At 45.7% G+C, this 11,114-nt stretch overlaps 1 protein-coding gene and 1 long non-coding RNA gene across 2 annotated transcripts; one reads left to right on the top strand and one right to left on the bottom strand.

Moving 5' to 3' along the window:
- The first annotated feature begins 1,386 nt into the window (after nt 1-1,386).
- SDF2L1 (stromal cell derived factor 2 like 1) lies at nt 1,387-4,721 on the top strand. Its single transcript, XM_005515172.4, has 3 exons — nt 1,387-1,637; nt 2,519-2,715; nt 3,413-4,721. Exons 1-3 carry the CDS (start codon nt 1,469-1,471, stop codon nt 3,689-3,691), a joined length of 645 nt encoding a protein of 214 aa, XP_005515229.2. The 5' UTR covers nt 1,387-1,468; the 3' UTR covers nt 3,692-4,721.
- A 1,618-nt stretch (nt 4,722-6,339) lies between these two features.
- Nucleotides 6,340-10,747, bottom strand: LOC135575618 (uncharacterized). Its single transcript, XR_010466719.1, has 2 exons — nt 9,133-10,747; nt 6,340-6,464 (listed from the first exon to the last, which is right to left on the bottom strand). It is a non-coding gene; the product is annotated as an uncharacterized LOC135575618 (long non-coding RNA).
- Between the last annotated feature and the right edge of the window lie 367 nt (nt 10,748-11,114).

Raw genomic sequence — 11,114 nt, 5'->3', positions numbered from 1 at the left:
CAAGACTAACATGCTTTCTAAATCATCCTATAATAGAAAGTGCAAGTGCAGTGTTGCAGTTCTTTGCTGTTGCACAGACAGAACACTATTGTTACAAACACATCCCAAGGCATGTGCCCTTCTGCCTGTTTCCTTGCTGCTAAGAAGTTCAAAACCTTTTGCTCTGTTAAATTACTCTGTATTCCTGGGAGTGTTACGCCAGACTGACTGTGATGTGATATATGGGCCAATCCCATGGGTAGTTTCAAGAGGCAAAAGCTAATGGACTATGTGTCCTTTGTCCGTGGTTGCTTCCTATTGATAAAGGATTTTTTTTGAGGGGGGAGATTTATTCAATCTGCAAAACCGTGCAATGAAGGACAGTATGTATGATAGTTTATACAGCTTTTATACAGAATGGAGCTTAATATCTTTTTGTTAGAAGAACTGAAAAGAGACTGGATCACAGCAGGCAAACTTCCAGATCCAAAAGCAACAGGTGATCACTACAGCTTAATGATACAGCAAGCATTGTTAGTCCTTCTTTGTACAGTATTTATGGCCCATCATCAGAAGCTCTAACGTAATCCAGAAATTCCTGAACCAGTGGTGTATTACCATGCAAGACAGCTCACTACCATTTGCCTGTAAGTCCCCCAAACGGGTATATATTTACACAACTGTAAGAGCCAGAACTACAGGGAGGGTGGGACCTGAATGTGTCACCTGCCAGCTCTGAGCTAGAAGTGGCCTGAACGCAACAGCACAGGCTGATTGACCCATTTGTGCCAATTCTGGCTCCCCAAGGCTGTATCTAGACCATTACCTGACCCGTACCTGGGCTAGTAACCTTAGAGCTGGTTTATGTCTGACAGCACACCCAATGTGAAGATATTTTTTTCCTCCCTGGCTCTGATTATAGTTCATCGACCAGTCCTACTTAGAGCGTTTCCTCCCAAGGCCCTTAATAATCAGTCAGTGACGCGGCTGCTATTTTTCCAGTGGCACAGACTACACATTAGACAAGAGGGCTATAGCAACCAACCCGGCCCGCGACATAAACCAGTTCTCTGCAAAAGCAAACTCCCAGTGAGAGAAGCAGAAGGATTCCCGTCAGTGCTGCCCCGCTGGGGCGCCCGGGAGTAGCGATGCACCGGCCTTGGGTGCGGAGACACTGGGGGGTGCGCGAGCCCAGCCCGCGGATCCGCCCGCGGCGTCGCTGAGGTAAACGCACCGCGATCCTCCTTCGCGGCCACGCCGCTTGCTCTGATTGGTCACTTTTTTCCCTCTGCCCAATGAGCTCCTCCTGCTGGAGGGCTCCTGGTGGTGAGGTCATTAAATGGTGACCCAATGCATGAGCGAGGCCCAGCAGAGGACGGGCGGGGATTGGCCGGCCGAGGCGCTGGCGCGGGATGATTGGCTGGGCCCACGGAGGGTGTGCGGAAGCGGCTTCCGCTGAGGGCGGCGGTGCCGGCCGGGTTGCGGCGCGATGCGGGACGGCTGCCGCCTGTTCCCGCTCCTGCTCCTGGCGCTGCTGCGCGGGCAGTGCCACGGCAGGGAACCGGCGCCGGGCGCTGTTACCTGCGGCTCGGTGCTGAAGCTGCTCAACACCCGCCACAACGTGCGGCTCCACTCGCACGAGGTCAAGTACGGCTCCGGTGAGCAGGGCCGGGCCGGGCCGGGGGCGCCGCGCTGAGAGGCCGGGGGCTGAGAAATGGCGGGCGGGGAGTTCTGAGTGGGGCTGAAAAATGGCAGGAGCTGGGAAGCGCTGAGGGGACAGGCAGTGAGAGAAGCGGGAAAATGGCGGGAGACAGGCTGTGAGGGGAGGCAGAGAAGGGGCTGTGTGGGGGAAGTAGCGGCGGGGGACAGGCGATGAGGGGAGCAAGGAGCTGGCGGGATGGCAGAGAAACGGTGGGGGGCCGGCAGCGGGAGGTGGTGGGGAAGGAGGAGGTGCCCGGGGGTTCTTGTCCCTGATGCGGAGGGACTAGCAAGCCAGGGATGGGGTCGTGGGGTACACTGGAGACCTGGCAGCTGGGTAGGTAGAGGAGGGTGCGGAGGCCTGGGGCACAGGAGGACATGGCAGCTGTGTCCTGCAGCTCCTGGAGCGGGGATGTGACAGGGATGATTTCCTCTCATCCTTGAGGTGACCCCTGTTCTGTATCTAGGGCCTTAGGAGCCCCTTCCCAACATCTTTTCCGACAGCAAGGGTGATGGTTTGTTTGGGGACGCAAAGAACTTGGTAGTATTTCTGAGAAGGGTGGGATGGTGTTAACAGTATCTGTCATGGATCAGATTTTCTTCTCATGTGTTCACCGTGAACTTTGACGGTTTGCATCGTACTAACATGTTTAATTTATTGAATCTGAAAGGTTATTTGGTACCTGCATTTCCATTGCAATAAGTAAGTGGGCTGTGAGGCTTAAGCGTCTTTCCAATATGAAGGCATGAGAACATCAAAGCAAATTTCTTTAGTTCTTTCAGAACTTTTTGAACTGGGGAAGTGGGTTAAGTCTCTTTCCATTTAATTCTATTCAAACAGGAAGCGGACAACAGTCAGTGACAGGAGTTGAAGCTTCAGATGATGCAAACAGTTACTGGCGGATTCGAGGGAGGAGTGATGGCAGCTGCCAGCGCGGGACACCAGTGAAATGTGGGCAAGCCATACGACTCACTCATGTTAACACAGGAAAAAATTTACATACTCATCACTTCCCATCACCACTCTCCAATAACCAGGTAAGTTGTTTTAAATCTTAAGCTTTTGTATAAATAGTGCATGCTAGTCACGATAGTGTTTCAGTTCCTCATGTTCTTGAAGAATCAGGTTACCAGCTGCCAGAAACAGTATGTCTATGCATATTCAGAGTTAAAGTATATGCTTTTTTGCACCTTGGGATAATGTGTTTCAGTTCTTGACAGAGGTAAAATTTAATATCTGCCCGTATTGGTGTTTCACAGTAGTTTTAACAAATCTGCTGCTGCTTTTTTCTTTTTTTAAATTCTGCACCATTGCTACTGGGAAGACTGTTCTGAAATGTTTAGATGGTCATACTACAAAACTAATGCCTAGAGTTACAAACTTTCTTGAGCGGAGAAAATCTGCATCAGCATTAGCGTTGTTTCTTTTGAATTTTTTCTCAGAAGGTTTGTTCTGATCTCTGTGCTCAAGTCTTCTTTCATTTCATTTGTAGTGTGTATTGGGGTCTGTGGGCACTTTTTGCTTGGATTACGTGTTGGAGTTTGGCACTTTGTTCAGATTGTAGTGGTGGAAAGTTACTGCTTCTGGATTTGATAACTGTTGGCAAAGCAGTGCAACAATGCTTTTTCTTTCTTCTCCTTGCCTTTAAACTCTGCTGACTTTGGCTGATATTTTTGTGTGTATTTGGAGGTGTTTGCTTACATTTTCACTTCAGGAAGTTTGTGTCTCTAACAGGAAGTAAGTGCCTTTGGTGATGATGGAGAAGGAGATGACCTCGATATATGGATTGTGCAATGCAGTGGGACTTACTGGGAGCGGGAGGACGCAGTGCGCTTCAAGCACGTGGGGACTGAGGTGTTCCTTTCAATAACCGGGGAACAGTATGGCCACCCCATTAGAGGCCAGCGGGAAGTTCATGGTATGCCTACTGCTAATCATCACAACTATTGGAAAGCAATGGAGGGAGTCTTCATCAAACCCGGTGTGGACCCTGCAAAACATGATGAGCTCTGAATTGACAGACGATCCAAAATGCTTCAGCTTACTCCAATGTTCGGAGATGCTAATCCTTGGTCTCTTATAAGTCCTGCCTTGCCTAAGTGACTGACTTTCTGTGTTACTGAAGGGCATTAGTTCATTCTAGGAATGCAGCACTTCTGTGGGGAATGGCGTCTGCCAGGTTCAGCCATTGAAATTTATTTAGCAAAATTCTTTCTGAATTTTCAAGCTTAATTGGTGAAACTAGTTGAAACATCTGTTAGGTTTTGTTGTCATTTGTTTTACTTCTTTTTCTTGAATTTGAAGGAAATGAAAAAACTGAAGTAATAAATTTCTGTAGTTCCAAGTACAATAAAATAAAACTTTGTATTTTGAAATCTTTTTCCAGTTATAATTAAAATTCAGAAGCTGATATCTACTTCTTAGTGAGAGGATATTATTAATAAGGAAACTGAGTAAATCTAGATAGGGAAAAATAGTTTATCAAATATGATGTCTTTTGAATGGCTTGAAGTCAGCTATACAGCCTTTTGAAAATTGCTTCCAATGTCCTCTATGAGTTTCATTATGTGCTGTGTTGGAAGAATTGAAAATATTTGGTGTGTTGGAATAAGAAGAGAAACTCTGAATTTATTCACTTTCTACAAGAAGTTCAGATTTTCTGGTAATGATGATACTGCTAATTGTCAAAAGGTAAGACTACTCTGTTCTATGAACTGTTGCAGAAAGCTACTGTTTGTTTAATTAATATTAGAATTTTATAAAATTCCATATGGTGTGAAAGAACAGTTGAATTTGACTTATGTTGTACTTGTGTGTCACTCTGCAAGATCAGTATGAAAATCCAGATGAGTAAATAGTGGGGCAAATACTTGTGGTGGTTTTTTGTATGAATCTAGAAGAAGAGAAAAAAGAACCTTAGACAATGGTTTGACAGAATGGTATGCTCTGGAGTGCTAGCAAGGAATCTTTATTGAACAAGTTATTAATTTCTGTGTTCCTCTCCTGCTGCAAAAAGAGGAAATAAACCTAATTCTTGAATGAACTTGTTACACAGTGTTGCTGAAAATACTGATAAAAATTCAAAGTATCATACATTTTCTATTTGCTTTAAACAGAAAAGCTCACAAAACGAGTGTGAAAGGTCAGAAAATTCAGATGTTCTTGTCTCCATGTGTAAATAGTTTACTGATTATGGTCTTAATTAGTCAATCAGTTAAAGAAGCAGGAAACTAATTTACTGCTTTTACAGCACCAGTCACGTGCTGTAGTACGAGAGAGGGGTGTCTTGAGAAGTTACAACAGGCAGTTGCAGCAAAGCATTATAAATATACCTGCTGCTGTGTGCTTCCTACCCTGCGATGCCTTGTGCAGTTGTGCTGTACAGGCTGGTGTCAGGTTTTATTTAAGGGTTTACTACTAGTGAAGATCCTTCACACCAGTGGAACAAGGGACCTCTGTAACAGTTGTTTTGTGTACTTGATTATTTTTCTTTGAAGAAAAAGGTAAGACTGTTTTTCTGTTGATTTTAGTTGCATGTGGTTATTTAAGGATTACAGACATTTTGGAGAGTAAGTAGACTAGCTCTTGCTGGTTTGTATTAGAAGTGAATTTTTGTGTGGTGAATGTTTCAGGCTCACTGATATTCCTGACTAATTGGTATTGAAGTTATAGCTATAAAGAGTAACTATTTAAAAACAAACCAAACCATCTGTATAAACAAGCTGATCTTTCCTTTATTAAAAAGGAGGGCTTTTTTTTGAAGTTGGTATACGAGTAAACACAAAAAGAGTGGTAGCAGTTGGCAGAAGGAATAAATAAATTTGGCGATGAGATCTCTGTGAAGAAAAGCTAAATGTTTTATGCCTAAACTGTATGGGCTTAGTATTTGTGCACCTGTGGAATACTGAGTTGGGTAAGAAGGGGTAGAGCTGTGCAGCTTATCCCTGTCTGTGTGCCAGGTGCTGTCCCCACTTAATGTTTATCTTGGCCTGGATGTTTCTGTCCCTAGCAAAGGGGGAGAGTCTTATCTATTATGCTTGAATGGGATGTCACTGGACCTTCCTCTTTCTTTTCTGGTTTTGAACCAAATTGATTTGGTGAGGCTGAGAAAGAACTGATTTGTAGTTCTTATTGCTTATTTTCTAATATGATCTCAGTTTTTAAAATATTTGTACCTCCTGTTCCTAAAGAACCAAGCTTCCCCACACACATGTATCTGTGAATGCTTTATTTAGAGACATATTCAACAACATTCCTGTGGCCTGAGTGTCCTTCACTTTTCTGACCAAAGTGTAAAAGTCACTTGGCTTTAATATTTCACTTGTGCATGTGTCACAGTAGATTTTTTTTTTTTTCCCCAATTTTTATCTCTATAAAAGTAGTACTGAAGGACTCTTCAAGGTCAGTTAAAGTACATCTCACTTTGGAAAGGTCTAATATAGTACTAAAATAACTATTGGTACTTATAGCATGCTAAATGCAGACTATGTGAGTCATAAGTTAATGTAGGAAGTGCAAAAGCTTATAGCAGTGAAAAATGATGGCTTGTGTGAATGTGCTTTCCTTTCTTTATAACTTCTAGACTTATGATACTTGCATTAGTATCTGTTTAATGATGTATTTTATGTTTTAAACTGAAGTACTGAGATTTCAGAGACTGATTCAGATGATTTTATTTATTTTGTTTGCAAATCAACTTTTCAGTCCTCTCCCCACAGCTGAGGACTTGAGACTTGGAGAATCCCAGTTTTTATGTTGTTGTTTGTTTTCCGTATGACTTATCTGCCTAAAATGGATAAAACATAAAATACTGAAAAATGTAGATCTGAAAGTTGGGAACACTGTTTTGCTTCTTTCTTTCCCTTTATTTCAAGGTGATAAAATTTTGTAATACCTCTTGTCAAAGTCCTCTATACACTTCTAGGCTAAATGAAAACTATTTATTTTGGTTTATCATGCTAGCAGAAAATAATTATTTCAAATAACTGACAGGTGCTTTCCAACCTCTTGCTCAGTACTACCACAAGCACTCTTTGAAAAGGTGCACCAATATTATTACTCTTCCTTTAATAAACTATAAAGGCTTCTGGGAAAAGAATTAGAGGGATCCTTATTTATAGTTGTTCTCAGTGGGAATAGATACTAAAGACAATCTACTTACTTTAAACTCTTTGCTTTGAAAAAAACTGTCAAACACTGCATTTTACACATACATATATTTAGCTCAATGTGAAATGACAGAGTTCCTTAGACGTATTGATTCTGGGGGCAAGTGTGTATGTCTGCAAACACACCTGACTGCGTCATCAGCTGCCTTTCAGGAACACCTGTGTTTGCAGTTGTCATTAAGCTTTTTAAGGAAACAAACAAACAAAAAAGTTACCCTTAAACAGAAATACTCAGAGCTAATGAAGTGCCTTTTTCCTGTAGTCTCCTTAGTTCTGTTCTGCAGGGTAGGAAACACAGGGGGTGGTTTGCTTCCTCAAGAAGGAATGTTCAGCCTTACCAACTTGGCCTTGCATTGGAACCACAAGGCAATTCAAACTTACCTTAGATTATATAGCGTTTATTTTGTCTTAAAGTTACAAACTGCAATAAACTTTAGGGTCCTAAAGTTATTTTAAATACTTAGAGGAATAAATATTTTATACTTTCTCCTCTCCTCCCACCAACATTCCAAATATCTCAGTGCTCCCATGTTTATGAAAACTTCAGGACCTTGAGTGTTTATACCTAGTAACTTATTTTTACTCTGTAAAAGACTGAGTGGAAGGGTTACCTCCTTCTAATCTGTTTGCTTAATCAGCTTGCAACACTTTCAATGATGTGTGGGAATTGATTGGGAGATGGTCAACCAATTCGTTTGAGTATAGTACTGAATTACTTTGGGTGTGCATGGGACAAGGAGGGAATATAGTGAGCACCTTCAAAGTAGACTCCAGCAGTTACACAGTTCAATGTAGTTTTTTTCTTTAAATTTCAGCAAATTAAACTGATTATAAAAGCCTTTTACTATATTTGGTATTGTACTAATTCTGAATTAGCATAAAGTTCACAGTGGAATCCTCCTATGACAGCTCTGATGTTGATTCAAGCTGCTGTTTTATGAGGGATACAAGTCTTCAATCCCTGGGGAAAATGGTATCCTGCTTCATTATGGTTACAAGTGTTAGAAGCTGTGTGATATCTCAAGGGTACCAAACCCTCATGAAACACATTACTAATTAATCAGAATGTATGGATGCTATAAAGCTAGCTAATTAGTTTCTCTATGCTCTTGTTTTTTTAACCCTATAAAAATAGTGTGGAGCTGCTGGCTCTGCATGGCTGGAGACCATTGAGTTTGGACTTGCAGCTAAGGCTCTTTGCTTTATCTTCATGGTGGTCATATATTCATTCACCTAAGTTTTATTTTCTGAGAGTACTGATGAGTAGTGGAGGTGTGTGCTGAGCTGAAAATGGAAGCATTTGGGAATGAATGTGGTATAACTCAAACCACAGTAAAATATACAACAAAATAGGCACCCGATGTTGTTGTTTTTCTTCTGCTGATGCCTTTTTGGCCCCTTCTCTGCCTGGCCGGCCACTGGCGGCTGGAAGGGTCGGGCTGACTGCAACTGCCTTCCCGCTACTCCCTGGCTTTGCATGTGCCTCACAGAGAGCCCTCATCACTCGGGTTGGTTTCCTCCTCGCTTAAATCCAGGCGACCGCTCTTTCCTGCCTGCGAAACGGCCCTTTAGATGCTCTGTGTAAAAAACAAAATTGAGTAGCGTGGATGCGAGCAGGTACGCTGTGAGGAGGAAGGGACGGGCGCGTCTTGCTCCTCATCTCCGTCTCAGAGCCCGGAGAGTTGCGGGGCAGCGGGCGGGCGGGCGGCCGCTAGTGAGCGCTGCTCCTCCGCCTGCCGCTCCCGGGGAATCGGGCGCCTTTGGCAGCACAGCAAGGTTTCAGCAGCGTAGCTTTGATCACCTGCAAATTTATACTCTTCGGGGGGAAACAAATAACATCCGCTTCCCCCGCGTTACACTGCTAAGGCGATCAACTGCTGTAAGACCTCCTGTGCGGCCGCGTCTCGCGTAAGTGCGCTCTGCCAAGTCATGTACTGCTCCGTTATTTGAAGGGGAGGTTTAAAACATTAGCGTAGGCTATAAAGCGATGCTGTAGGCATTTCTGTTCACTATCTTTCTGTAGGATCGATGAAGTGCGGCCAAGGCTGAAGTCTGTTTGCTTACAGTTGACATTAAAGGTAATTAACTGCATCCTAAAATTAAATACCCGTTTCTGCTCAGTGGGGGAGGAAAGACAAGAGGATCTTTTAAATGGGGAGTTCTTTTGTATTCCTGTCATCTCCAACGATCCCGTTGTGTTTTGCGGGATCTCGAGCGCAAAAGCTAAAATGAAACGATCTGTCTCTCGCCCGTGTAAGACACGTTGTACGCCATGGTAATACTTACATGAACACATTTTGTCACCGATGTAACTAGCCCGACTTTCCTCTGCTGTTTCCTGAAGTGGATCCTGTGCCATCCGCCGTGGACTCTCTTTGGCGTTAGGATGAAAGCCGAGCTGCCACCCCTTGCCGAGACAGTGGTCGGTCTGCAGCTGGGTGGCTGCACCCGTCGGCTTCTCCCCGCTATCCTGCGGGGATGCAGCTCCCGCTGGCTGCATGGGTCGCCCACGTCGCGCCGCGCCAGCCGTCCTCAGTGGGCACCACGGGCTGGCGGATCCAGGTCCCCTCCCTGCCAGCGCAGTCATTGCTGAGGATTTGGTTAATTCGCCAGGTGGACATAGATTTTTCTGCACATCCGCCCGGCATTACAACTTCGCTTACTCAGCATCAGCTGCCTGCCGATATTCCTTATGTCCAGGGGAAAGATGATCTCGAACAAGCGCTTTCTGCGATCCCGGGTACCACTAGCCAGTCTCTTGTTAACGGCGATCGCGGGTGACAGCAGAAGGCTTCCTCCTAAACCCCCTTTCCCGTAGCCGAAACTGTCCTCACCGTATTCTGCCCCCTCCCCTCGTTCCTCCCACGTCTCTCCTCTCCACCGGGGACGGTCGTCATCTCTTTATTCAGCCTCGCCTGCCGCAGCGGGGCGTGGAGGGGAGCGGGGAGGTCCTACCTCATGTTCGCAGCCCCGTGTGTCGGCGTCGCTGTCAGCTTATCACCGGAGCCTCCGACAGTGGGTAGAGCGCGGCTCCTGGCAGGAGCCCTGGGGAGGACGGGCGCTGCGCGACACGGCACCCGTGGGGGAGCTTGTCGCTGGCTGGGCGCGGTGGTGCTTTGCCGCAGGGCTGAACCCCGGGAACGGGGCTACGCTGGGCAGCGCCGCCCCCCTGTGCCCGGTGCGCCGGCGGAGGGGTGGGGGGGTCCCTTCTCGGTTCCTCCGCTGTCTCCATCCGACTTCCTCTGGCCAGATGGGAAGTTTAAAGCCCAGTAGCTCAAGAGCCCGAAAGGCTGCAAACAGGAGCTCTGGGTTGGGGAATTACAGGAGAGCGGTGCCTCCTTGTGCCGAGAAAACACAGCAGCGCGCCCGTACCTGCCCGGGAGAGGGAGCCGAGGGGCTCATGGGCACTCCCGGATGCCCTCAGTGCTTGTCCCTCATCTAGGACGTGTAGAGGTCTCCGTGCTTGTGGAGGCTTTAACTGTGTTGCTGTAGAGCTTGTGAGAGGGTTTCTAGCCCTGTCCCGCTGCTGGCACTGTGAGGGAACACGCCTTAGCGCACCTCCAGCAGTTCCCATCCTACTACAAACCGATCTAACTCGGTGACTGACTTCGATGGGCACACGGAGTGTGGTGTGATAAAATAATTGCATAGACACTTGTTCAATCACCGGGCAACTCCACTCGTATCATGTCCGCTTGTTCAAAATGAAAAGACTCGTGATTCGTGCCCAGCAGCATTTATACCAGGATTGTGTTGTGTGTGCTTGTGACTCCAGCACCAAAAAAAGGGGCTGTTATAACATTAAGCCTGTGCGGCTAAAATAGACATCGGAAAGTGCAGAATGCGAGGCTTCTCCTGAAATTGCACCCAGGGGAGCACTATCTGGCTGTCTCTCTTGCAAATATTATACTTTTGAATGCATTACCTCTTCCTTCGCTGGATGCGGGTGTGGAGATGATTACTGCGAGCTGGAGGCAATTTTCTATAAAGCTGCAAGCAAAACACGTTTATGTTGTGCTGCATTTCCTCAGCAATACAAACGCACGGTGCTGAGGGTGCCTTTCAGTAGAGCTTAGAGACTTCAGTTTCCGGGGACAAAATAACTTAAGGTGTTAAAATCTTTGTCTGCCCCCCTATATAGCCCTGATGAGATGAGCGGCTGTTTACCGTGAGTGACTAACTGAAACCTTGATTAAAAGGTGACTTGAGAGCAGCCTCAGAGCCCCTTGGTCTTGGTTCTGGGGGTAAAGTTGCTTCGTGTCGCCCCT

Source organism: Columba livia, chromosome 17, assembly GCF_036013475.1.
Source record: "Columba livia isolate bColLiv1 breed racing homer chromosome 17, bColLiv1.pat.W.v2, whole genome shotgun sequence".
In the NCBI taxonomy this organism is placed as follows: Eukaryota; Metazoa; Chordata; class Aves; order Columbiformes; family Columbidae; genus Columba; species Columba livia.
The sequence above is the reverse complement of the archived record's forward strand: the minus strand, read 5'-3'. Positions and strand labels throughout refer to the sequence as shown.